Source organism: Tympanuchus pallidicinctus, unplaced genomic scaffold (assembly GCF_026119805.1).
Source record: "Tympanuchus pallidicinctus isolate F22 unplaced genomic scaffold, pur_lepc_1.0 scaffold5, whole genome shotgun sequence".
Lineage (NCBI taxonomy): Eukaryota > Metazoa > Chordata > Aves > Galliformes > Phasianidae > Tympanuchus > Tympanuchus pallidicinctus.
Genome location: NW_026294769.1, coordinates 41,514,625 through 41,541,797, shown reverse-complemented (window position 1 = coordinate 41,541,797; position 27,173 = coordinate 41,514,625). Strand labels below are relative to the sequence as shown.

Sequence of the window (27,173 nt, the reverse complement as noted above, 5' to 3'; positions counted from 1 at the left end):
GAATACTGATCCGGTGATATCTTACACTCTGTAGTATCAAGCACACTGATGCTGTGTAACATAAGTTTCCATTTCAGATGAGGCAATTTCCATTTCCTTTGCCTCTACTGACCATCTCTCTGAGGCTCTGCGTAGAAATCCTGCTTCACCACATGACATTTGCCTGTTGCTGAGGAGCACTGTATGCATTGCCTCCTTTGAAAATCCTGCTCACGGCTACATGATGCTTAGTGATGGTCTGCCTCAGTCCTTCAGAAGATAGATCCCAATGCTTTCTACCACACACTTTCCAGTTTCAGCATCTGTAAACTTCAAACTACATTTTTCTTTCCCTCTTCTAAGCAGATGGCACTGCCTCCAGCACTTGCTGGAACCTTTCTCTTCTCAACCATGATAACCAGCACAAACTCCCTTTGACCAGTCAGCATATAAGCTTGTGGCCCTACTGTGCCTTCTTTGAATTCAAGTTTACAGATCAGAAATAGAACTGGATAAACCCCTTCTGTGATCTCCAGATTATCAAATCTCTCTTTTCAATCTTTTATCTCCCAGTATGAGCACAAACCAGCGAGCTCTGAACTTTCTTTGTTCTTGCCCTTATTTTTTTCAGACAAAGAAGCTGGCAAAATAACCCTTCTGTTGATTTGTGTCAAACCAGCATTCTCCAATCCCTCTGAACACGTTACTGAGTCCTTTTATGATGCTCTGTTTCCCCTAGAATGTGAGATTTATCTGTCTCAGAGCTGTTGTAAATGCACCTGCTAAAACTGCTACTTACTTGCACCCAAGTGTAGCAGTGATGCCTAGTTTGTAAGTGCTTCTCTGCAAATGGGGAAACTCTGCACCTCATGCTAAAGCATTCATCCAGCTCTTCAAATTGTCTTGCTGATCTCTTAATATTTATTTTATCATTACCAATGCTCTGACTAATTAAGCTCTTCATACTCAAATTAGGTCTTAAAAAATCTCAAACACCATATGACTGTTTTCTCAACCATGAAAAAAGAACAGTTTAGAGCATTAAAAAACTGGAGCTTACACTGGCCAGTGGTCTTCTGCATGATGAAGAAGAAAGAAATGAATATTCATTGTGTCAGGAAACATTTAGCTAGGAAAATGGTTTTCTCATGGTTAGAAAGTTGGTGTTATTTCACATTAGGAGAAAGATGAATGTGCAAAAGGGAACAAAGTATGTAACAGGATTAGCACACATTTTGAAGCCACTGGTGTATTAATCTGTTAAGGATTAAGAAAGACAATGCTATATCGACTTCATAAATAAAAAAAAAATCTTTCACTGAAGAAAGATGAATTAAAAAATACATTTTTATGAAAACTTTGTGAGTCTTGAAATATGGTCCTATAAAATAGCACATTGTCCTGATTAACTGTGAAGATTAAGAAGGAAAAGAAAATGTAGAGAAATCAATGCCAAGGAATAAGTGTCATCATATAAATGATGGAAGGAACACAGCATTATTTGGCTTTGCTGCACCTAAATTGTAATACTGAGAAAAACACAGATGCATTGAGATGAAATTTCAGCTAACAAAACCAACTGCATTGAAAGAGTCAATATTGACTGTTTCAGGACAAAATTATGTAAAATGAAGATGGAAGTGATTCTGGCTATGTCCTAGATTACAAATGACAAGAGAAAGTCTTGAGAAAGTCATGAGAAAGAGCTAATAAGGCACACAAGAAACTAAATGTAATACACACTAAATGTATTACAGTTGACAGAAGGTTCAAAATGAGACAGCAGAGGGCCCTAGCAGCCAAAAAAGCAAAATGCTTTCTGGGGTGCATTAAACACAGCATAGCCAGCTGGCCAAAAGAGGTGATTCTCTCACTGTACTTAGGGTTGGTTCAGCTTCACCTTGAACAGTGTGTGCAGTTCTGGGCTCCACGATACAAAAAGGACATTAAGGTACTTGAATACATCTAGAAGAAGGCAACAAAGCTGATAAAAGGACTGAAGACATGTCCTGTGAAAAGAGGCTGAGGACAACTGGGTTGTCCAGTCTGGAGAAGGCTAAGGGTGGCCTCGGTGCTCTCTACAACTTCCTTAAGAAGGAAGTGGAGTGCAGGGGGAGGTGCACAACTCTTCTCCCTGAGATCCAGTGACAGGAATGGCAAAGAGCTGTGCCAGAGGAGCTTCAGAGTAGGCATTAGAAAAAAAATATTTACCATAAGAGTGGTTAAACACCAGAACAAGCTTTCTGGAGAGGTGACCAATGCCCCACACCTGTCAGCGCTGAAGAAGCATTTGGATAATTCTGTCAATAATCTACTTTAATTTTGGTTAGCCCTGAAGGGATCAGGTAGTTGGACCCCATGGCATTTGTATGTTCTTTCCAACTGTTCTGTTCCATTCTATTCTTTGAAAATAAGTTTTATAGTAAGAGGTGATATATTTAATTTGATCGACTGGCTGAGCAGGAAAACTCTACTGGCTATATCAACTGATTTAGTGAGACAACACCTTTTGCTATAAATCTTGCTTCTCTTATATCTTCAAATCATTTGGGCTATAAAATGCTACAACAAGATCTAAGAAGTACACAATATAGACAGCAAATTCAGTTTTACAGATAGGAGGAATTTAGAAAGATAATTTTATGAAGGGTTGAAAGTGTGATGACATTAAATATACAGTATGGAGAACTAGAGAATAAATTACTGTAAAAATCAACAGGATAAATGAAAGTGATTAGCAAAAAGAAAAAGAAAAACAAAAACAACCAAACCAACAAACATTTAAAATATTTTATTATCTTCTTTCTTTTTCCTTGATTGTTCTTCTAAAAAATCCTTGTGATAGTTTTTTTTTTTTTTTTTTTTTTTTTTTCCCTTAGCTTTGATTTTATAAGTAAACAACATTGTCAAGCCTTCCATTTCCAAACAGGATATTGAAAATTTTGTTTTGTTATATATGTTGGTCCCCTTTAGGTTATGATATTCAGAACTGAGATTTTTACAAAATGGCTAAAATTGATGGTTAATTCTTATGTATTTGATTTTATCATACTTTGGAATATTATATTACCAAATAAAATTATCTTCCAAAATTACCTATGACAGGAAATTCATGGCTTGATTCAATGTACTTTATTGAGTTGTGATATTATCGAGATAATTTATGATCACTTATGCAGATAATTTCTGTCCATTTCACTGCTGGTGTGGATCCTTGTTAAATTTGTACCCACTTTGGCTTGGTAAACCCTCTCCACAACATGAACCAACCTTGGTCCAGACTTATGTGTCTCACATCAAAAGCAGCACTGAAATGTTGTCTCAATAAAGAGCTCTTAGTGGTGTAGTGCTAACTGGGCTAAGGGAAATTATCACTCAAACAACAAAAAAATTGACATCTTATGTAAGCTAAGGCTGGAAATTGGAAGAACCCAGTTACATTTAACAAGACTTGGGAGAGACGGTATTTATACAGAAGAGTGGGAGTTTGAAAAGTTTCTTTTCAAGCTCCACAAATTAAAGCAGACACAAAACTGTTACCATTTAGAAATGAAAAAGTAAGGAGGTTGGAAATAGCAGTGGAAAATAAATTTGAAAAGAGATTTAATTTTAATGGAGAAGCTGGGTGAAAGCTAGGCACAGAAACAGACAGTACTTAGACTTGTTTGTGATGTCAAGCGGAAAGATTAGGAGATGGACACTGGATGCTGGAGTAAGATTGATCTAACAACAGATGCAATTTAAGTGAAAAGGCTAAGGTGTTGGCAACAGGGGACTGAGATGGCACCAATTTAAAAGCAGATTTAATTTAAACAGAAAGGCCAAGGAGGTGGAAGGCGGAGACTAAAACAAAATCAATATTAAATTAGCTAAGTAGAAGCTTGAATCAAATCAGCTAGTTTAATAGAAGGGCAAGAAGTGAGTATTTGGGAGTAGATGAGCAATGCATGGACCTAAGAGATGTCAAGGAGCTGCCAATGGGAAATACACTCCCACTAAATTAGAATCATGTTTCCATTTTAGTAAGAATATTTATTACAGTAATAACTAAGCAATCTTAAAGAAAGGTGTGATCTCCAGTTTAAGGAAAATTGCAAAATTATAATTATATCTCTATTTTAAGTGAATAGTCTTTTATGTATATATTAATATGTATAAATGGGGTATGGTACATCACAGAATCACAGAATCATGGAATTGTAGGAGTTGGAAGGGACCTCCAGAGATCATCGAGACCAACCCCTCTGCCAAAGCAGGTTCTCTACACCAGGTCGCACAGGTAGGCATCCAAGTGAGACTTGAACATCTGCAGAGGAGACTCCACCACCTCCCTGGGCAGCCTGTTCCAGTGCTCCGTCACCTCACTGTAAAGAAGTTCTTGCGCACATTCGTGCGGAACTTCCTATGCTGCAGCTTATGTCCGTTTCCCCTTGTCCTGTCTCCACGTACCACTGAAAAGAGACTGGCCTCACTACTATGACCTCCACACTTCAGATATTTATGAACCTGGATAAGATCCCCTCTCAGTCATCTTTTCTCAAGGCTGAACAGACCCAGTTCACTCAGCCTTTCCTCATAGCAGAGATGCTCCAGGCCCTTCACCATCTTTGTGGCCCTCCGTTGGACTCTTTCCAAGAGACCCCTGTCTTTTTTGTACTGGGGAGTCCAGAACTGGACGCAGTACTCCAGATGAGGTCTCACCAGGGCAGAGTAGAGGGGGAGGATCACCTCCCTCGACCTGCTGGCCACGCTCTTTTTAATGCACCCCAGGATGCCATTGGCCTTTTTGGCCACAAGGGCACACTGCTGGCTCATGGCCAACCTGTCGTCCACCAGGACACCCAGGTACCTCTCTGCAGAGCTCCTCTCCAGCAGCTCATCCCCCAGCCTGTATTAATGCATGCAACTATTCCTCCCTAGATGCAAGACTCTACACTTGCTTTCGTTGAACCTCATCCGGTTTCTTACTGCCCAGCTCTCCAGCCTGTCCAGGTCTTGCTGAATGGCAGCACAGCCTTCAGGCATGTCAGCCAATCCTCCCAGCTTCATATCATCAGCAAACTTGCTGAGGGTGGCCACTATCCCCTCATCAAGGTCACTGATGAAGATGTTGAACAAGACTGGACCCAGCACAGACCCCTGAGGAACACCGCTGGTTACAAGTCTCCAGCTAGACTCTGCACCACCAACGACGACCCTCTGTGCTCTGCCAGTCAGCCAGTTCTCAACTCACCTCACTGTCCAGTCATTTATCCCACACTTCCTCAGCTTTGTTATAAGGATCTCGTGGGAGACAGTATCAAATGCCTTTCTAAAATCAAAGTAGACTACATCTACCGCTCTTCCCCCATCCACCCAGAATGTGACAACATCATAGAAGGCCACCAGGTTGGTCGAGCATGGCCTCCCCTTGGTGAACCCATGCTGACTACTCCTAATAACCTCCTTCTCTTCCAGTTGTCTGGAGATGGCATCCAGCACAAGCTGTTCCATCACCTTTCCAAATCTACTCAGAATCAACAGCAGAAATGATTGATAAGAATTAGAACTGCTAAACTGGAATTTATGAGGTAGTAATGAACTAGTCTTAAAAATCCTCTTTTCCAGTTATCACTTTGGAAACCAACTTAAGGCAAAGGGGAGTATATATATATATACCTGTGTTTGACACACAATATGTATGTCTATATGTAATTTCTTAATTTCCTTTTTTGGATTGAAAGGGACCCCAAGGATCATGAATCTCCAACCCCCCTGCCACATGCAGGGCCAACAACCTTCCCATTTAATACTAGATCAGGCTGCCCAGGGCCCCATCCAACCTAGCCTTGAACACCTCCACGAACGGGGCATCCACAACCTCTCTGGGCAGCCTGTTCCACCACCTCACCACTTTCTCTGTAAAGAATTTCCCCCTGACATCCAACCTAAATCTTCCCTCCCTCAACTTAAAATCATTTCCCCTTGTCCTGCAGTTATCAACCCTTTCAAAGAGTTGATTCCCCTCCTGTTTGTAGGCTCCCTTCAGGGACTGAAAGGCTGCAATGAGGTCACCCCGCAGCCTTCTTTTCTCCAGGCTGAACAAGCCCAGCTCCCTCAGCCTGTCTTCATAGGGGAGGTGCTCCAGCCCCCTGATCATCTCTGTGGCTCTCCTCTGGACCCTCTCCAACAGCTCCCTGTCTTTCTTGTACTGGGGAATCCAGACCTGGACACAGTACTCCAGATGGGGCCTCACAAGAGCAGAGTAGAGGGGGACAATCACCTCTCTGTCCCTGCTGGCCACCCCTCTCCTGATGGACCCCAGGATACCATTTGCTTTCCGAGCTGCAAGAGCACACTGCTGGCTCACGTTAAGTTTTTCATCCATCAGGACCACCAGGTCCTTCTCTGCAGGGCTGCTCTCAAGGACTGCTCCTTCCAGTCTATACAGATGACTGGGATTCCTCCGGCCCAAGTGCAAAAGCTTGCACTTGGCTGTGCTGAACATCTGTAGGTTCACCTGGGCCCACCGTTCAAGTTGAGGTCCCTCTGAATGGCATCCCTTCCTTCTACCATGTCAACCGCACCACTCAGCTTGGTGTCGACAGCAAACTTGCTGAGGGTGCACTCGATTCTGTCGCTGATGTCACTGATAAAGATGTTAAAGAGCACCAGTCCCAACACAGACCCCTGCGGGACGCTGCTCATTACTGGCCTCCACGTGGACATAGAGCCATTGATGATCACCCTCTGTCTGTGGCTTTTCAACCAGTTTCTTATCCGTCGAGTGGCCCACCCATCAAATCCCCATTCCTCCAATTTGGAGATAAGGATGCGGTGGGGGACCATGTCAAAGGCCTTGCTCAAGTCCAGGTAAATGACATTGGTCGCCTTTCCCTTGACCACCAATGCTGTCACTCCATCATAGAAGGCCACCAGATTGGCCAAGCGTGTCCTTCCCCTGGTGAAGCCATGCTGGCTGTCTCAGATCACACGCTCATTCCTCATGTGATCAAGCATGTCATCCAAGAGGATCTGTTCCATGATCTTCCCAGGCACAGAGGTGAGACTCACCAGCCTTGGGTCCTCCTTGCTCCCTTTCTTGTAAATGGGAGTGACGTGACCCTTCCTCCAGTCATCTGGGACCTCACCTGACAGCCACGACTTTTCAAATATGATGGAGATATATATGTATATATCACATCCATGTATGTATGCATACATTTGTATATGCATGTATTTTTCTACAAAGGTCACAATAGGTCAATATATGCTATAATACTGTTCTATTTTTCTGTTCAGACAAATATATTATCTCTTACTAAAAATGCTAAATAAAAATATTTTGCTTTCTATGCAGGCATTTCTAAATGTTTTGAATGAAGTTCCGTTTAAGCCATTATACATGCTATTGTTCTCATCTACTGATATTCCAGGGAATATCCAATTAAAATGAATTGTGGTAAAATGTGTGATGTGATACTTTTTTAATGAATTTCAGGAAAAAAATTTCATCTTGTACTTATAGGAGGAACTGTGGAAAGGCAATGGAGAACTCTTAGAATGCATGATTTACTCTTTTCCTTTAATGAAAAATAAATAAGTAGTTGGCTAAAATAAAAATAGCATCCTGACTATCATACATGTGCCAGAAAGAATAGCTTGGATTTAATATGTAATTAAACATGGTATAGATAGATAAAATTAGAGGCGGTAAAAAAATGAATTCTTTACTGAAGATATTTTGCCCAAGTTGTATGGAAACTCAAGGAAAATTTTTTCAGGTTCTTTCCATCACACCTTATAGTAAAATAAGTTCTATCAGTGAAAAACTGAGCTAGTTTATGTGTCTTCTCGATGATGCTACTCTCTCATGCTTCATCTACACCATACTTGGATAATCTTACATGTTGCATTCCTCATTAAATTTACAACACTTTCAGGTAGATAGCTTCTGCTGCTGCTAGAAATATTCCAGATCAAGACTTTCCCTTTTATATATTGTGCATTATCTATTATTTAAAGACAATCACTCAGCTAGAATGAGGTGCTCTGTAACAGACCATGGAGATTACAAGTGGAGACAAAGACTGTTTTGTACACTTTGCTAGGAGAATGAAAATGGAATGTGTATTCTGTTCTCTTTTCTTTTTTTTTTTTTTTCTGAAATGGATTATTCATCTATGATCTGAGCAGAATAAAGAAGAGAGAATCATTCTTCAGCTGCATTTTTTATGACTGACTTATCTAGGATCAAGATGTCTTCTGCATTCTATTAATAAAATGTTATTAATATTATACAATAGTATATATGTATACAATAGTATATATAATGAATAGTGTTTATATTATTTTACAGCTTTATTTTACACTACCTTTGTTTTCTTGAGGTATATATATGCAACTGTTTCCATAGGAACAAGAACAAATTCTTGTTCAGGCAATTGTGTAATAAAATAATATTAAAAAAAAAATGAAAAATGCGATATGTAAATGTGAAATGTAGTGTTAATTTAAATAGTATAATGTCCCATATGTATTTGTTTCTTCATTACATACACCAGAATTCATTCTGTCAGTGTAGCGTAGGAGTGAGAATGCATTTTCACTTAATTCACACATTAAGGGTAATGATAGGTTGGAGGACTATAACATCATGCAGAGTTGTTAGAATAATATGTTTATCCCTTATATTTACAGTAGAAGAAAGGAAGAAAGCCGAGCCTGATGTAAGTAGAAGAGCAAATAGATGAGTTTGCATCTAGTCAGCAAACTCTGTGAAAGCTGACATTTAACTCCACTAGATGTTTGATGGGATTGGCCTGGGTTGGACTGAGGGAGCCTACTGGATACTCCTGGTGCAATTTCCAATTGTACTTCAACCTCTTTTTTTGCTTCACAGTGGACATCTGCAACGCAATGACTGCAGCTGTTTCACCAACACAGATATCTCAGAATTGTGGGGATTTGGGTTGCTCTTCCAGATGAAGAGAAAGATGCAAATTTATTTTCAAGCCTTGCAAAAATACTGATGGTCACTATTATTTTGCAGAAATATCAAAGCCAGGTCTAGTAGCTAAACTGTTCTTTGAGTGCTGGGCAGTAAAACTTATGATCATTTTAAAAAAATCTACATCAAGCATATTCATTTGCTGGCTGATAACACTAAGTTTTGTTTTGATATCTGAAGTCACTATGAGCTAAAGCTGAGCGCAGTTAGTGCTAAAGCTCAGTGATGATCTTTGCTTTTGGCTACTGTTTGGAAAGTTTCATAAGTCCTTGTTTTCAGTAAGAAAATTTAGGACAGTCATCATCTGGGTAAGTTTGATTCTAATAACGCCCTTCAGTTTGGAGGAGTATCCTCTATCCTGGTTGTCTTTCATATTACATGTTTTATTATAGAAATAATCTATTCTGTGAGGTAAACAGACCCAAGTATGTGGGAAACTGCAACTGATGTAAAGATATTGGTCATATGTTCCCAAATACTAGCTAGTTGTGAAATGTGGACTTATATATAAAGGCAATAATATAGACATGTACGAGCCTGTTGCTACTAATAGCCGTGACAATTCTTCATTCATTTTGCAAAACATAATGTATTTATAAGAAAGGCATCACTGCTGGGCATACTGTGTAGCTACAAAAATTAAATGTGAAGAAAAAAATTTTCTCTCTCATTAGATTACTGACAACAGATGCTCAATGGTATGTATAAATACAATGCCATATGTCAGATAAGGGAGTATAGTAGTTTTTCAATGTTGGTAATAATATATTTTGGTTTACTTAATATTTATATAATGACACCATATGGAGGTTCCTACAGATACCACAGTATGAATAAAATTCCTTTTTAAAACCAGATTCATCTTCATGTTCTGAAAATACAGCTGAACTCTGAATTCAGCCAGTGTAGGGGAGAGACAAAACACTGTTTATTTAATTTTGTTCTTGTGTTTTCATTTGTTGGATAAAACTACTTTCCAATATGATAAATGGAAGCCCCCCCCACACACACTTTTTTTTTTTTAATTTTCACTCATTTATAACAGAAGATTGAGCTTCCTTGGATTGACCTCTTGATGTTTCAGTCTTATTTTGTAATAAATGCTGAAATGACAGTTGCAGGTTTTTGATAAATCTTCCCCTCTGCTTTCACATCTTTTTTCTTACTCATTTTATGTACAACTCAGTTTCCACTTCACAAAGTAACACACTATAGAACCATTCCTTTAGAGAGGCGATGATGGCGTGTTTATGAAACAGTACTATTATTTCTCAAATGAAGTCCAGAAAATATTTACAAATTTAATAATTTTTAACAATGTATTTTGCCAAGTCTCCAAACTTCACTTTATTAAACCTATTCTGTAACTCTGACAGGACAGTAACAAGCTTCTGAGTTCATTTTTAGTAGAAAATGATTCACAAACAGGATAGTGACAGGCTTTTATGATTACGGATTTCACTTATTCTGTTCCTTCAAAGAGGCTTATATAGATTGATAGACCTACAAAGATAGAAATGAAAAAATGAAAGGAAGAGATATAAATAGACTTTTTCATTACGATGAATGATGGAAGGTATTAACTCCACTACAGCAGTGTGACTTTTACATGTCTTTTTTCAATCCTTTTGACCTGCTATCATCTTTCTTCTAAGTAAAAGTTAACCACAGTCTGAAATGTAGGTAAGGTGAGCAATAGCTGGAAATAAATGTTTCCGCAAGCATTATTACTGTTCTGAAAGTGTCCATCAGCCAAAATGTCAGCCTCAAAATCTATTTAAGGACTGCACAGAGGCTAAACAGGCAGCTATTATTAATTTTTAAGTCTGCCTGACAGGTTTCAGATCAAGAACTGGGGTTAACTTGATGCACTGAGTATTGCAGAATGTAATTAGGAAAGCTTTGACTCTCAGAGGCTGGGGATTTATTCCGTGTAAATTACTGCAAAAATATGAAAGAATGACTGCATTTACCTAAGAAAAGAACCTGCTGCATCATATTAAAATTAATAAAATCGCTATTTCGTTGCAGCTTCTTGGACTGTTATCCCAATGTAATCGCTTTATACTTTTAACTTGACTATTTTCAGGCACCGCTGCACTTCTCTTTTACATAATTTTTTTTCTTCATCATGCTGCAAGTTTCCCAAATAAGTCCTGCTATTCTCAGCTAATTACCAAACCAAATCATTTTCCCACTGTGGCTTACATAGATGTTTCTCCATTTAAAACATATCTGTGGAATTGATACAAATGAGTTAACATTTGTCTTTAATATATTTATATATAAAAATGGAGGACTCTAGAACACAAATGGGCATTAAGAAACAAATTAGTCCCAGCTGAGATACTAAAAGGCTATTTAGCTGCTTTTGATTGGATTCAGCATCTCAGAAAAAATTAAAAAAAAACCACCATCACCACCAATAAAAAAATTATTTTACTCCACTTGTAAAACCTCCAAGATGTACCAGTTCTATATCTCTGCTCCACTTCCAATACACTACTCTTATCCTCCCCCCCACCCCCCACTCCGAGGATCCTCCACCACATAAAACAAATGTATTTGCACAAGAATCTGGGAGATTATAAAGGTATAAGTGAAAATAGTAAATTGGCACGATGCTAATGAAGGATGTAGAGCTAAAATTATACCACATGTTCCAAGATTAGTAAGATGATTTTTAGTTGTACCTAACAAAACACCAAGTTGCAATTGGTAGTTCTGGAATACAAGCAGAAATTAAATGCAGATACCTGGTTTCTTTATGGAGAATGGGCAAATGAGCACTGTGTAGATTTTAAGTTCTGGATCATCGTGGCACTTGATGTGTTTTATTTTTTAATTAATGATGTCAACTGTTATTCTCAGTGATTCAAATTTCTCTTGGTAACAAATAGCATGAAACTCTCAAAAGACAATGGCTGGCTGTCAGAGTGGACTGGGTCATGGATGTCAAAGACAGACAGACGTCCTGACACTTCTAGCATATTTTCAAGAAAATAAGGCCATTAACTTGACAACAACCCTCTTGCAAGGCCCTGAATGTAAACTGCTTATACTCTTTAGCAAGTGACTATGTTTTCCAACAATACGCTATATTCTTTGATGTGAGTTTTGTATTACTTCAATTCATGCCGAAAACACTGATGTGTGAAGCACAGGATGAAGGACCAGACAAAAAAAGCAAAACAAAACAATTTAAAATACTTATGAAAAAGGTAAAGAGTCTGTCTTCTCAGGTACAGATATATCTTTGTTATTATGTGTGTGTGACTGTACACACAGTTATTTTTTAGAGTTACTGTAGTTTCTCTTGCTTATCAATCTGCCAGCCTTCCTGATCATTTAATGAAATCTCACACTTTCAGGAATTTTGTTTGCAATTGTCTCACAAAGAAAGTCTCCAGACATCAATACGAAGCCCTGCATAATGACATGACTCATCACAGCTGTATGATAAGGACAATTATCTCTTGATTTCTTCATAGTCTTTGATCCACATCTCAAGTTATATATATGACTTGCTGCCACACTATCCTTCATATTTATCCTGAACTACCAATTCCCAATTAATGAGCAATTTCTGTCTTTCAAAGGAAACTTGTCTAGATTCTTCCTCCTCCTTAAGTTTACATTTTATGTTAGTTCTCCAAGTTTCTCATTTACTGTTTCTCATTTACTGTACCAGTCTTTACTTTAGCCTTTTTCATAGTGTACTATGTATACTATGAAAGTGTTCTTCCCACTCAGTATTATCTGAGAATTTCCTTGATGTATTTTCTTCCCATTAAAAACCTAAATGGAAGCATTAGCAGACTTGACACTAGTATCGGTTGCATTACAATGGAGAACTGAACAGAGTACTGTTTTAATGATGAAAAAAACACTTGTTTCTTCACATTGTTTTCAATCAAAAAGTCTGTCTTTTCATCATAGTTATGAATTACTCAAATTATATTTCAATAAGATTTTGAAGATATTAGCAATACTGTCTTGATATCTGAACTTTTTTTTCTACTATATTTATATCACTCACAGGTGCCATTCCGTGCAGAAACAAACTATGGTAAGATTTTTTAATGAATTTATTTATGAATAAAATTGTATGAATAAATATTTGCTTGTCCATTATTTATTCTACAGCCATAATTTGATGCTTTTCTTGGTATTGTTCAATGTTTTGCTAGAGACAGATATACTGCTTAACTCCTTATATGTGAGAAGTGTCTGAGATGGACACAACTTCCCTATTTTAAACAGACTTGTTCTTCAGTTTGCTTCTCTTTGCTCATCCAATATAATTCCAGTCTCACTACCTGTTTTAACAACGCCTATGATAGTCATGTGGGTAACAGTGTGAGGCAGTTCTTACCATCAGTTTTCTCATAGCTTACTACCACAGCATTCAACATATTAATATTTTTTCAATGACCATTCAATGTCTTTACATAAATGCTTTTTGAATGATGTTCAAATGATTTTTAAACTTTCTGAACAAAATGGGTATGCATATCAGTGTTTTCTTCATAGATGTAGGTTAAGAACATGAGGTCAGCATTTCAGATGCATGAAAAGCGTTAAATATGTTCATTTAATTGTTAATGAGAGTGATACAGTACATTGCAGTGATACTTGATATGTCATCTGCATTAACTTTACTGCCAATAAAACTGTTCTTAGGAAAAACAGACTAAATGTCCTCAGGAGCTTTGATTCAAGTTTAAATGTATGTAAAAAAACAAAGTGTATGTGCAACACGAATGACAAGCTTTTCAGCACTATACCTGGCTCATGTGAAGGGTATATTACGTAGGGTTCACAGATCCCTACAAACAAGTTCAGAAAGTACAGTCCATACACTTGTAGAACCTAAGTAAATATGTGTTTGAGTAATATTAGTTGTGTACATGAATGTCAGACTGCCACTTCTCAAGCTTTGCTCCTCTTGGTAGTTAATGCAAGACATCTCTGGAGCCACAGTACTCCAGAGATGAATAGGTGAGTATCAGTACTTACAGCTGTCCTCTTCCTCCATGAAAATACTGATCACGTAACAGGCATACACAAATCCAATCAGCTGCATGAAAGAAGAGGAAAAGTAATCATAAGAATACATTGAACACTTAATAAGCTCTTTATTACAATACCATGTAAGTACATCTATCACAGCTATATTTAGAAAGAAATTCCTCCTATTTCCTGAATTAATATGTAAATCTCAGTGCAAATGGTCACACACAGATAAATTAAAGATACTTTCTCTCTTTCCTCATGATACATTATATTTTAAAATAATTTGTTTTCCTGCCTCACTGAGATCAGCACTGATGAATGCCACTCCAAAACACTAGGTCTGAACATTGTATTAGAAAACAAAGCCCTTAGATTTTGATTTTAAGTGTTACTGTTTTTTTCTCTGGATATACTCAAGACCAGTCTGGATGCCTACCTGTGCAACCATCTGCAGGGAGTCTGCTTTGGCAGGGGGATTGGACTCAATGATCTCCAGAGTCTTCCAACCTCTGTGATTCTTAATACTGTTATTCATACATTTGATAAATACATTTGTATGTAGATGGTCCCCTATTTTACATATTTGTTTACAAATTTACCTAATTTACATATAAAAAGGAAAAAAAAATATTTACTGACTGCTGTGGAATTAAGTTATAGTAAAGTTATTACAGAATCCATGAGAGATGTCACTTTGTCTTGCAGAAAGTGACCCAGTGAACTGCTTGGCAATAGTTTAATTTGATATGTGAAATGTCCGGATTTTGTTAAACATTAAAATTGGGATATGATTCATCAGCATCAGGAAACACTTTATCAGAAGGGCCTGTCTTTACATCACATTCACTAGACAAGAAAAGAGCAGGTTTTCCCAAAGGACAACACAGCCAAATCATGCCATTGTTTTAACAGCAGCTTCTAGAAGAACATTCTCCTTAGCCCAGGTCTGTGTCACTTGTGTCACTCAGAGGAAGGGACTAAAATTTTTGGGACCAGAGAACAGAAACTGTGCTGGTTTGCTTTTCATATAGACAAAATATCCTCTTATGACCATCACCAAAAAGAAGATAATTTCACTGGGAAAGGAAACCTATTAAACTGCACTGCCCAGACATGCCCATGCTTGAGAAAATCCTGTTTGTGCAGCTGTACACAATTTGTGCTATCTGAAAGCCTCAAAGAGGCTGTTCATGAGAGATTTCTAAAATAACCCAGAGATTAGTTTTCAAAAAACCCTTTTTTCATTTGTTCAATACAAAAAAAAACCCTAATTAAAATAGTTCTTTTAAGGTTGTCATGGATCAAGTGCTTGAGAAAGAGGTAATTTAATGGTATCCAGACAGGTATAAGCTCCTTCACAGGCACAAAAATCACTCCAATCTGCTTTCTCATTGGGCTACACCAAGAGCTTTACAAGCAGCTCCAAGAGTGTCTGCAGACAAAAAGCTTGTCCACACAAGGGAATTCAGGGAAGTTAAGATGAATTAACTAAAGCTGTGAAATCAATGCACAGAAGATAAAGTACATTAAATCCCCGTGTGGCCTTCCCCATTCAGAAATGAAGTGGCCTCAGCTCACTGCAGCTTAATCCTCCTCCAAGGGATTGATCCTCCCCGTGGAGAATTAAGCTGCAGTGCACCCAGGCTAAGTTCCCTGCGAATGAAAGCTGCCACAGTGCTGTGGCCTAGTCCTGCCAGAGCCTCCTGACTTGGCCATTCACCTCGCTGGGGTTTTGGGAAAGGAACTAGTGAGTTTAATCCAGCTTGCTTCTGGTTTTGAGCAGGCTCCAGCATCCTTGGATTTCTGAAGGGGGGCAGGGTCAATTTTACTAGGGAAAAGCTACCACCTTTATCAGGTGGACACTGGGTGGATGAGTCTTTAATGTACGCAAACTGAAGCAACGTTACATAAAGGATTCCAAGGGATTGAAAAAACAATCATACTTGAGGTATATTGCTTATGCTAACTGAACATTACACATAATTAAACTGCTATTGCATTAAGTACAATACAAATACAAGAAAATAGGTGGCCTTTCATTAGGGAATATCATCCATTTATTTACACTACTTCCATTTGTCACTGACAGTGTGTGATTTGACCATGTGAGTCACTTGGGTTTGTTTCTTCTCCCTAAGTATGGGACTGAAGATCAGAAGCAGGCATGACAGTTCAGCCCACAATCTTTGTAGGTTAAATATTTTTGAAGGCAGCTCAACTACTTCCTTAACATTTGCCATTGCTGTACTTCATGATTTTTTTTCCTACTCAAAGTCAGGGATAATGCCAGCCCTACCTCTCATCTCCTGGCATCATCTTTTTCTATTCTCATATACAATAATCCACTTGACCAAAATCATAGAATCATAGAATTGCTGAGGTTGGAAAAGACCTTAAAGTCCAACCACAACCTCACCATACTACCCTAACAGCCCTCCACTAAATCATCAAAAGAGGAAAGCAAAAAGCAAGCAAGCAAAAGGAGGGAAAAATACTCTAAGAGGTCTGCTCTCCAAAAGTTGAGGGGCTTGGTAAACCTGATTGTCTTAACAGCTATAACAGCTTACATCTTCCTCTTTCATTACATCTTCTCCTTAATGTAAACCTTTTCCCACTGATGTTATTGCTTGGAACACTGTTGTAATGTCTTTGCCATATCTGCTATAAAATCAGCAGCCTTTCACTGCTTATCAGTGTTTCTTTGTATTTCTTTTAATTATTAGATAAATTTTCCTTAATTAGACAGAAATCAAAGCTACTGCATACTTGTTTAAAACATAAAAGTAAAAAATGTATTTACCCCCTAAGTTAATTTTGGAGAAAACGAAAAATCAGGTCTTTAATCACACTGTACTATCATTGTAATGTCATACTGCAACCCACCATATATCAAGAGCTTGCCGTAATTAAATAGGAGAACGCACTCATTTCTGAAAGAACATGGCAACAAAGAGGAAAAGTAGCCCTTTGACAACAGTTGTCCAGTATATGTGCTCCGTGGCGGACAGCAATACTTGGCTTGTAAGCAATATACTTGTAATTATAATTGGTAACTGATATCTACACTATGATTAACAAGAAGTGATGAAGTGGGAACAAATTAGACCTGTACTGAGATACTTAAACAGAGCTATGGTTACTACAGTGTAGAATATTTTTATAAATATATTAATTAAAATCTCCACTTTTGCTTTATTGATGGACACATGAATAAAATATTTATTCCAACAAATTACTTTTACTATCTTGATTAACCCAGCTGCTGTTTAATTAATAATGTTATGCTCATGTGAACCCATCCAGCCATCATGTTAATTGCCAATTTGCAGTGAGCTGACTGATGCGTATTGCCTGGGTTGTTGGTATTGGAAATGAAGGCTATTGGCCTGGCACCAAGTGATAGGCATAAATGTGTGTCCCCTGATAACTAGAGAAGCCATGATGCAATGACCTGGAAGATATTTAATTTGCTCATTTTGGATTTCAGTCATCTTTCAAAGGGGATGATGAAGTAGTTACAGCAAGATGTCCAAGATATCAAATGTTGTTAGTAATTAGAGGTATAAATGGGAACCTAGAGCTTGACACAGAGAGCAATTTAGATGCCAAGTAGTCTTGACAATATTTTTTAAAGACCTTTTGGGATCCTTGCACTGACTGTTTTGCTCGCAGAGCCTGATCTACTGAACTGTTTCAGAAGTTATTAGTCCGTGTCACTTGGCAGAAAATGAAGTGGAAGAGGCTATTATCCTCTGCTTTCATTCATCTGCATGGTTCTTAGAGCAAAAATCCTGCTCTGGTGAGAATAAATAATACATAAAATACTCAGATATTTATCACAGCAGATACTGAGACCCCCAACAGCATCTAGTCCATCTTTCAGAAAAATCAAATAACTCTCAGAAGTCAGACACTGGCCATGGTTGAGATCACAGAATGGCTTGAGTTGGAAGGGAATTTACAGATCATCTAGTTCCAACCCCTCTGCTTTGGGCTAGGCTGCCACCCACTGCATCAGGCTGCCCAGGGCCCCATTCAGCCTGATCTTGAATACCTCCAGGGATGGGCATCGATAACTGCTTTAGGCAGCCTGTGCCAGTGCCTCAGCACCCTTTGAGAGAAAAATGTCCTCTAAATATCTACCTTTAATCTCTCTTCTTTTAGTTAAAAACCACTCCCGTTTGTCCAATCGCTATTAGACCATGTAAAAAGTCAGTCTCCTTGTTTATAAGCTCCCTTTAGGTACAAGAAGGCCACACTGAAGTGGCCTTCTCTTCTCCAGTCTGAACAAGCCCAGATCCCTCAGCCTTTCTTCAAAGGAGAGGTGCTCCAGCCCTCTAATCAACTCTGTGGCCCTTATCTGGATTTACTCCAACAGCTCTACATCTTTCTGATGTTGGAGGGGCTCCAGGCCTGGATGCAGTAATCCAGGGGGATCTTCTTCACAATGACAGAGTAGAGAGAGACAGTCACCCTGCTGGCCACTCCTCTTTTCATGCAGCTCAGGATACGGTTGGCCTTCCAGGCTGCAAGTGTACATTATTAGCTCATGTAAAGTTTTGGTACAAAACCTCATATTTCTTTGATGACTAGCTGGTAAACTTCACTCACATTCCCCAAATCATAATGATGAGCAAACTCAGGGTGTGGGAAACAACTGTCACCTTGTTTAAGGGACAAGGACTTTGATTTGTTGTACACGATAGGCTTTCCTATGAGTGGAACACAGGTACATTTATATAATGTTATTATCAGGACTTTTAATACGTGATATATATTCTCCTAAGAGCCTCAGATAAAAATGAAATACTAGTCTCTGTCATTTTTTTTCCCTCTAGAGGACATAAATATTTCAGTCTAACTAAAATCTCTAAGCTCATGACATGGACATCTGCATGAAATACAAAAGCCTAAATTAATAGAAGTGAAATTAGATTATATAATTGTCCATCATTAAGCTGTAAGAAACTATGAAAACATGCAAGACATTTTAGAAAAACTAATCATTTGAACAAATACATGCTGTGTTATAATTGCTTTATAAATGAATATTACTATAACATATCCTATTAAAGAAAAAAAACAAATTGTGTAAAATGTGTATTTACTTGCAAATTAATGTATTTTAATAGTTTCTAGTTAATGTGGATTAACTTCTCTTTAGGAAAACAAGGACAAATGCAAAATTAAAAGTGTTTATTTAAATCAAGGTTATTGTTTTCAGAGTGAAATATTTTTGACTAAAATTAATTATATAAGTAATTTTTATTTAAATCATTCTACTTGGCTTTGTTGTCATCAGCTGTGGCCTTAAAATCCACTTTCACATAATGTGATTACTTTCATATCTCCTGCACTTATTGCAGCTCACCTAGACCAAAACTGTATACTGGGGATTTAAGATTACATGAAGTATTGCCCTAGGCTATCAGGTTGCTCTTCAAAATCAGGTGTACAACAGGACACTTATCACTACTAAGCTACTACACAATGTTTCATAGAGTTCTCATTACAATAACATAGGATCAGCCAAATAAACTAAGACAGTATTCTGTAGTCCTGATTGTTGGAAAATGTGTGTAACACAGGTAAGCTAGATTTGTAAGATTCTTCCAGTCAAAAAGATATGACAACTCCAAGTTTTATGCTCAGAATACACTGCAGTATATGGTAGCACCACCTTGTGAAGTACATTATGCTAAGTATGTTTTTTCCTTCCAACTTAAAATCTATTGGATTTGACTTGAATAAATTCAAGTCAAATTAGATATTGGGAAGATTATCTATCAATTTCAATTGCAGCCAGTCTGGTCCAGCTGTTCCATTTATAGTACTAGTAAGAGTTTTCCCAGAAGCTACAAATAAGATAGGCCTTAAAATGAATGAAAGACTCTAAAAATCGGTGATGAGCTGATGGGTACTTTTCTCTCCAAATTCAAGTAAATTTTTCTCTACTTTTCTCTCTAAACTGGAGAGGTGTGGATTTGAAGGATGGACTGTTCAGTGGATTAGGAATTGGATGGCTGTATGCAGCCAAGGGGTTCTGATCAATGGTTCTGTATCAAGGTGGAGGCTGGTCACAAGCAGTGTCCCTCAGGGGTCGATCTTGGGACTGGTGACTCCAACATCTTTATCAATGACAGAGACAATGGCATCGAGGGAACCCTCAGCAAATTTGTGGATGACACCAAGCTAAGCAGTGCAGTCAATACATTGGAAAGAAGGAAAGCCATCCAGAGGGACATGGGCAGGCTGGAGAAGTGGGCCCATGGAAACCTAATGAGGTTCAGTAAGGCCAAGTGCAGGGTGCTGCACTTGGGTAGGGGCAATCCCAGGTATTTATACAAACTGGGGGAAGATCTCCTGGACAGCAGCCCTGCAGAGAAGGACATGGGGGTCCTGGTAGATGAAAAGCAGGGCATGAGCCAGCAGTGTGTGATGCAGCTCGGAAGGCCAATTATTTTCTGGGCTGCATTAGAAAAGGGGTGGCCAGCAGGGAGAGGGAGGTGATTGTCTCTCTCTACTCAGATCTTGTGAAGCCCCATCTGGAGTACTGTGTTCAGACTTGGGGCCCCCAGTAGAGGAAGAACGTGGAGCTCTTGGAGGCCACTAAGATGATCACAGGGCTGGAGCACCTCTCCTATGAAGAAAGGTTGAGGGAACTGGGCTTGTTTAGCTTGGAGAAGAGAAGATTCCCAGGAGACCTCACTGTGGCCTTCCAGTACTTGAAGGGAGCATATAAACAGGAGGGGGAATGGCTGTTTACGAGGGTGGATAGTGATAGGACAAGGGAGAATGGTTTTAAACTGAGACAGGGGAGGTTTAGGTTAGATATTAGGAGGAAGTTTTTCACTCAGAGGGTGGTGACGCACTGGAACAGGTTGCTCAAGGAGGCTGTGGATGCCCCATCCCTGGAGGCATTCAAGGCCAGGCTGGATGTGGCTCTGGGCAGCCTGGTCTGGTGGTTGGTGACCCTGCACATAGCAGGGGTTGAAACTCGATGATCTTTGTGGTCCTTTTCAACCCAGGACGTTCTATGATTCCATGATTCTTTTGCTTTATATTGATAGGGGAGAAACAAGTGAATAAATTTGCTAAAATAAATATATCTTCTTAAAATGTATGTAAAATTTGCTGTTGGCTAATACTACAGGAAGTAACTCCCCTCAAACGCTATCTACCTGGCAGAGCTGCCTAGATAGCAGCAGCACTCTTGAAAAGATGTTAGCTCATGTGCTTTCTGAAGTCTTGCATACTATTTGCTGTTCTCAAAACATGTTAACAACATTGTCACCTTATTTTTAAGTTAAAAATTCTATTTGACAATTTATCCTCCCAAGTCAAAATCAGAAGCATTATTACCTGCAATTTCTCCATCAACTTAAACATAAAACTACCCTTATTACACCCAGAGAGGAATCTGGAAACCTTTATTCCTGATTCACACAAGAAAGAAACAAGACTCTAGCATTAATCCTGTTGATCTGGTTATACATTATTTGATAGGTAAAATTAAGATTTTGAAAATGAAAGTCTCAGAATGTAAAAATAATAAACACAACATTTAAACACAGTAGTTAAAAAGAATTATCACAGAATCACAGCATGGCCAGAGTTGGAAGGGATCTCAAGGAACATGAATCTCCAACCCCAATTATGACTGGCTAAAACTCACTATTTTGTCTTGTAAGATATAAATCACTTGTTAATGATTTGACTAAATAAATTGGAGGTCAACAGTTTAAAACAGAGGCAACTTGAACAAGATAATAGAAAGGAAAGGAGATGAAGGAGGAAAGAAAGAAGGATAGAACAGAGATCTACATCTGAATAGACTCTTAGAAAACTACCAGAAAGGAGCTGGATAAACAAACAAGACCTTTCCTCTAGATTTATTTTTCCTCCAGATATTAAGGGAAATAAATGTTCTGCTCAGAATGGAATCAAAGCTCTTAAGATACCTGGCAATTAATTCAGAGTCTTCAGCTAACTGACTTTCTGTCTAGGGAAGGTTGTCTTTCCTAGATAAGCAGGACAATGAGCCTCAATATTCCACAAGCTGCAAGGAGGTATATTATACTCCAGTAGGGTTAATAATGTAACAAATCATGAAAAAGGTTGATGTGATAATTATAAACTTAGTCAGCAGCTGATTTCTGTAAATAATTTCTTGATCAAAGAAATTACCAAACCTACTCAATGTAACCTTCTGGCCAGATAGCAATTCCTAGTGGAACCCCATGACCACCAAAGACCCTTTGCAAGAATCCCACATTAACACAGTGCACGTGTAACACTAGATTTTAGTATGTATAGTAATTCTCGGAATAGGCATTCACTTCACAGAAATTATGTGAATATTCACGTTTTCACATAAAAGAAATCCTCCATGCACCCAGAACTGCAATAAAGCAAGGTTGGGTTTTTAATCTGTCATTTCGGTTGGCAAGTTTCATTCCTGGATTTCAGTGACACTTAGGTTAATATTTAATCAGCTCTTCAGCTGAATAACAGGATGCAAGAAAACACATATGATTTTACAAAAAGGAGACAGAAAGCTGGCTTCTCTTTACTTCTGTAAACCTGGCTTTGTGTATTTGTATATTTTTATAAATACATTTTTTTTGCTTGCCAGTGTTAAAAATAATTTCAGAGCTACTTGCAGATGCACAACATTTCATATCTTTCAACAAGGCACACTTTAATTCATGTTTGATGGCGTAACCCAAAGTGATTATTTGAGGTATCCATAAGATTTTATCTCCCCTGAGCTTTGGAAGCTGGTAATGAAATTATGCATGTAGGAGGTACCAAAGTAAACTGCTTTGAGAAGAGTAAACTACTGAAAATGTGGTCCATCTTTTATGTTAATACTCTTTCAAAAATTCTTCTCCTGCTTACACTGCAGAAATTAACAAAGATATCCTTTGCCGATAAAATTCAAAAAAATGTGTTTTGCTTTGCTTTTTTGTTAATCAAAAGGCACATAAGGGGAGTATTATTTCTACTAGTTTGTGGCAACAGGCACAAAGAATACATTTTAATCCTAATGCTTTCTTATCTGCAAGAATTATTTATTTTCTACTGAATTATTTCTCTCCCTTCATGCACCATGTCAACAACGCATAGATGAAACTATTTCGTCACTATGATGGACTTCATCACTTAAAGACAAACAAGCTGTGGCATGGAAATAAAAATGAGACGTTCAGGATTTCAGTGAAGGCTTGCAAATCTAGAAATCCTATCTTCCTTAGAAGATTACAGATGATAAGTCAGTTTGCTGGGTTTTTTGTTTGTATGTTTTTGCACAGAAGTTCACCTACACTGTTAAGAAAAAAAGGAAAGAAAAGATAAAATAGACAAGTATATAATTAATGTTGATTCTTGAAAAAGAAAAAAGAAAAGAATCACTTCTATGTCCACCAGAGACTTTGATATTGTTTAGCCTTCTTTTATTGTATGTGTGTTCACTGAAATGCTAGTGATGGACAGTAGTTTAACAAAACTGGTGAAGCTGAGGAATTCTGACCATCATTCTCTTCTTCCTAGCCAGTTTCCTCTGCTATCATATTTAGCAAATGATTTACCACATGTATACTTTCACTTATACTTCAATCTTCTGTATTCAAACCAAAGAATAAATTGCTCTATTTTGAGACACAATTTGACCTGTTTCTGCTCTTTGGAAGAAACACCACTATCATCAGAAACATGTCTGGATTTATGTGTTTGGCAGATAACAGCAGCATCTTCATTCAGCTGTAACACCTAAAATTGTGCAATAATTGCAATGAGTTCTTCTGAAAACCTCTTTTATGGTAGTTTTTGTGTCTACCTTTCCCACTGTATTCTTACTATTGATGATATTGTTTAATTCCCTCAAGGTGCTATCAGAATGCACGGATGGAGGTACACAAACACACCCCTTTAATGCTTTGTGAAATGACCTGCTATGATCTGTGAGAAACAAGACTACCATAAAAGCAGCAATGTTATCATTTTGCTCAGGTATTCCCAATAAACTGTGTATTAAAATGTTTTTGTGCAGGATTCTCACTAGGGAGAAAAGCAATCAAGAATTGCAATGAAGCTTTGCTTTCTATCAGTACCTAATGAATTTCAGAAATGGTTTCTCAGTTTCCCCTGACCTGGTGTGATCACTTTTACCATCTCCTTCTGGCAATTTAGTTGTTTGCAGTATATGGCCCCTGTATGGGAGTTGTGGCTCTTACCAGCTCTCATTGTATCCCACTACTCTCTTTACTTTTATCTGGGTCTGGTTGTGGATCTCAAAGCCCAGGATGCACCCCAAATCAGCATTTGTTTTCCAGGGAGAAAGATCAGCTTGTATTCAGGCAGTTTGCAAAGATAAAAGAAAAAATGGGCACATTCTAGGAAGGTCTTTATCTGCGCACAAAACCAGCAAAAACATCTAGACTAAAGCTGAATTACAGCCTGAAGAAATCAAGCAGAGAAATCTAAGCCCACTTCTCCCTCCATTCAGAACTTGGAAAGACCTTTTCCTATGAACTCTCCCTCTACATATAAGAGACACCAGGATCTTAACAGAATTCCCTCAACCATGGAGGAAACCTTAACTTAAAGGGGGGAGCCTGAAGGGACCCTATCTCAGCCCTATGCATTTAAAGTATACATGAATAGTTGGATAACATGAATAACAGGATAAGAAACTCAGCTGAGTTGACTGCAAAATGTTGGAGATGGATCTTACGGTATTGAGAAACTGAGTGATAAAATTAGAATTAAAATTTAATAACACCTCAGTTGGAGGCTTGAGGACCTCTCCTAGGGGAACAGGCTGAGAAGTTGGGGCTCTTCAGCCTAGAGAAGAGAAGGCTCCAAGGAGACCTCATAGCTGCCTTCCAGTACCTGAAGGGGCCTACAGGACAGCTAGGGAGGGACTTCTTATGAAGGCATGTAGCAACAAGATGAGAGTGATGACTTCAGACTAGAAGGCAGTAGATTTAAACTAGCCATTAGGAAGAAATTCTTTACTGTGAGGGTGGTGAGCCACTGGAACAGGTTGCCCAGTAAGGTTGTGAATGCCCCCTCCCCAGAAGCATTCAAGGCCAGGCTGGATGGGGCTCTGAGGAACCTGGTACAGAGGGAGGTGTCCCTACCTATAGCAGGGGGTTGGAACAAGTTAAAGGTCCCTTCCAACCTAAACCATTTTATGATTCTATGATTCAATATCAGTAAACACACAGTGGGAAAAAAAAAAAAAACAACCAATAAATAAACATATAAAGGCTCTAAATTTTTTATTACTTAATAGAAAACTTGCAGATAGTTCATTGCAAACATCAGATCAGTGTTCTGTGGCAATCAGAAGAGAGAATTAAATTGTAGGACAGCAATAGTAAAAAAAAAAGCAGAATATATTACTGCACCACTATGTAAATCCCTTGTGTCCCACACCTTCAGTGCTACACATAGCTCTTTTTTCTCCTCTTCTCAAAAAGGAAGTAATTGAATCAGAAAAAGAACACAGAATAGTGTGCGAGATCATCAAAGATGCACATGTCTTTAGAATAAGGAGAGATTAAACAAAATTCCCCTTGAAATGGAGACAACTGACGAAAGAATTAAAAACAAACAAACAAATATGATTATCTTGGAAAAGCTGAATACAAAATAATTAATCTCACTTGTCATTACATAAGAAAAATGGAAAATGAAAACAAATTATCAGATCACAGATAAAGAGGGATGCTTTTCATCACAAACCTAAGAAAGGATATTTTCCACACAAACCATAATTGAACTGTAAATAGTAAGTCCAGAGAATAGTAGAGGTGAGATGTGTACACTGTTTAAAAGCTGATTAGGCACTTTCAGAAAAAAAAAGTATTCATCAAAGGTTGTGAAAAACATGACTGCAGATACAACACACTTATTCCATTAAGTCTCAGGCAGTATTGCTGGGAGTTCTTAAGCACTTGTGTTTGCTGCATTAAACTTGTCAATTTCTTATTACTTACACTTGCTAAATTAATCAGTGAAAAGCTGGAAAAGAAGTATTGAAGTCTAACTTACACAAAGGGAAAAACATTGAAATGTTAGCTCTAGGCTTGATGTATTGTAACTTTAACCCACTATTTGCTGAATGGAAATGTATTAAATGAGGTTTGGTTGCTTTCAGGTTTTAAATTCAGACAAAATGATCCAGTTAGGTATGTTACTCATTACAGATTAGAGGAAAAACCTTAGATTTTAATATATAAATCAATGAGAATAGATATGAATAATGTCTAACTCTCGTGTTAGATTCCAAGGATTACTTTCAGAAGGTCGTTATCCAGGCTTTCTCTGTGACTTTTACAATAAATGGAATCTGGATTATGATTTGAGTGAGGCAAAAGAAATTTTTTCTGTTTGAATAAATTGCATATAACAAAATACTAATATATTGTATGGATTTGGTTCTAAATCCTTTAAAACGTCACAAAGACACAAAAGCCTGGCAATCTTTGTTGGTAGAAAAACATTAATAATTATGAACTGAAACAACTACCTGGAAAAAAAACAACAAACTTCTTAAATCAAAGAAAGGACGTGTATATTAATCTTCACATTTCTATTATACCATTCAGCTTACCCCTAAAACATCCATCTTCCAAGTACTACCACATCTATGACCTCCTTATATTTGCCAGCTTTTTGGAAAATTAATCCATCAAGCTACCCAGGGTCAACTTAGCAGATGTGCTGAAATTAAAAGCTGTACACAGAAGCACCTTTCCCCTGTCACCAAAGCCCAACTGGTCTGTGAGAGGACTGACCTGCATTCATAATCCAGAATATTTACTTATTGGTCCTGAAAATCATCCTGAAAAAAAACCAAAACCAAATAACGCCCCAAAATGAAGAATACTTAGAAGAAAGTCATCCTTCTGATATATATCTTATGTTCATATAGACTAGCACACAAAATTCAATGTCCCTCTTTCTCCATATAGGCTATCCTGAAAAAAAAGTGACTTGAGAATTTAGATAAAGAAGCTTGGAAAGTCTCTTAAAACTAGAAAGGTTTCAGTAAGGTAATCTTCTATTTTCTCTTCAGTGAGATTTGCAACTGTGTGATTCAAGCTTCAGCAGAACTCAATCTTCCTTAGTTTTTCACTATGCTTTCTTATGTATTTGATTCTTACTTTATATGCGTTTT

The 27,173-nt window shown here is 38.0% G+C and overlaps 1 protein-coding gene across 1 annotated transcript in view; it reads right to left on the bottom strand.

Annotated features, from left to right (window-relative positions):
* Positions 1–27,173, bottom strand: part of NKAIN3 (sodium/potassium transporting ATPase interacting 3) — a 329,597-nt gene that overhangs the window by 12,639 nt on the left and 289,785 nt on the right. The window contains exon 5 of the mRNA XM_052704496.1: positions 13,988–14,048. Coding sequence (XP_052560456.1) covers positions 13,988–14,048 — 61 coding nt within the window. The remainder of the gene's footprint in view (positions 1–13,987; positions 14,049–27,173) is intronic.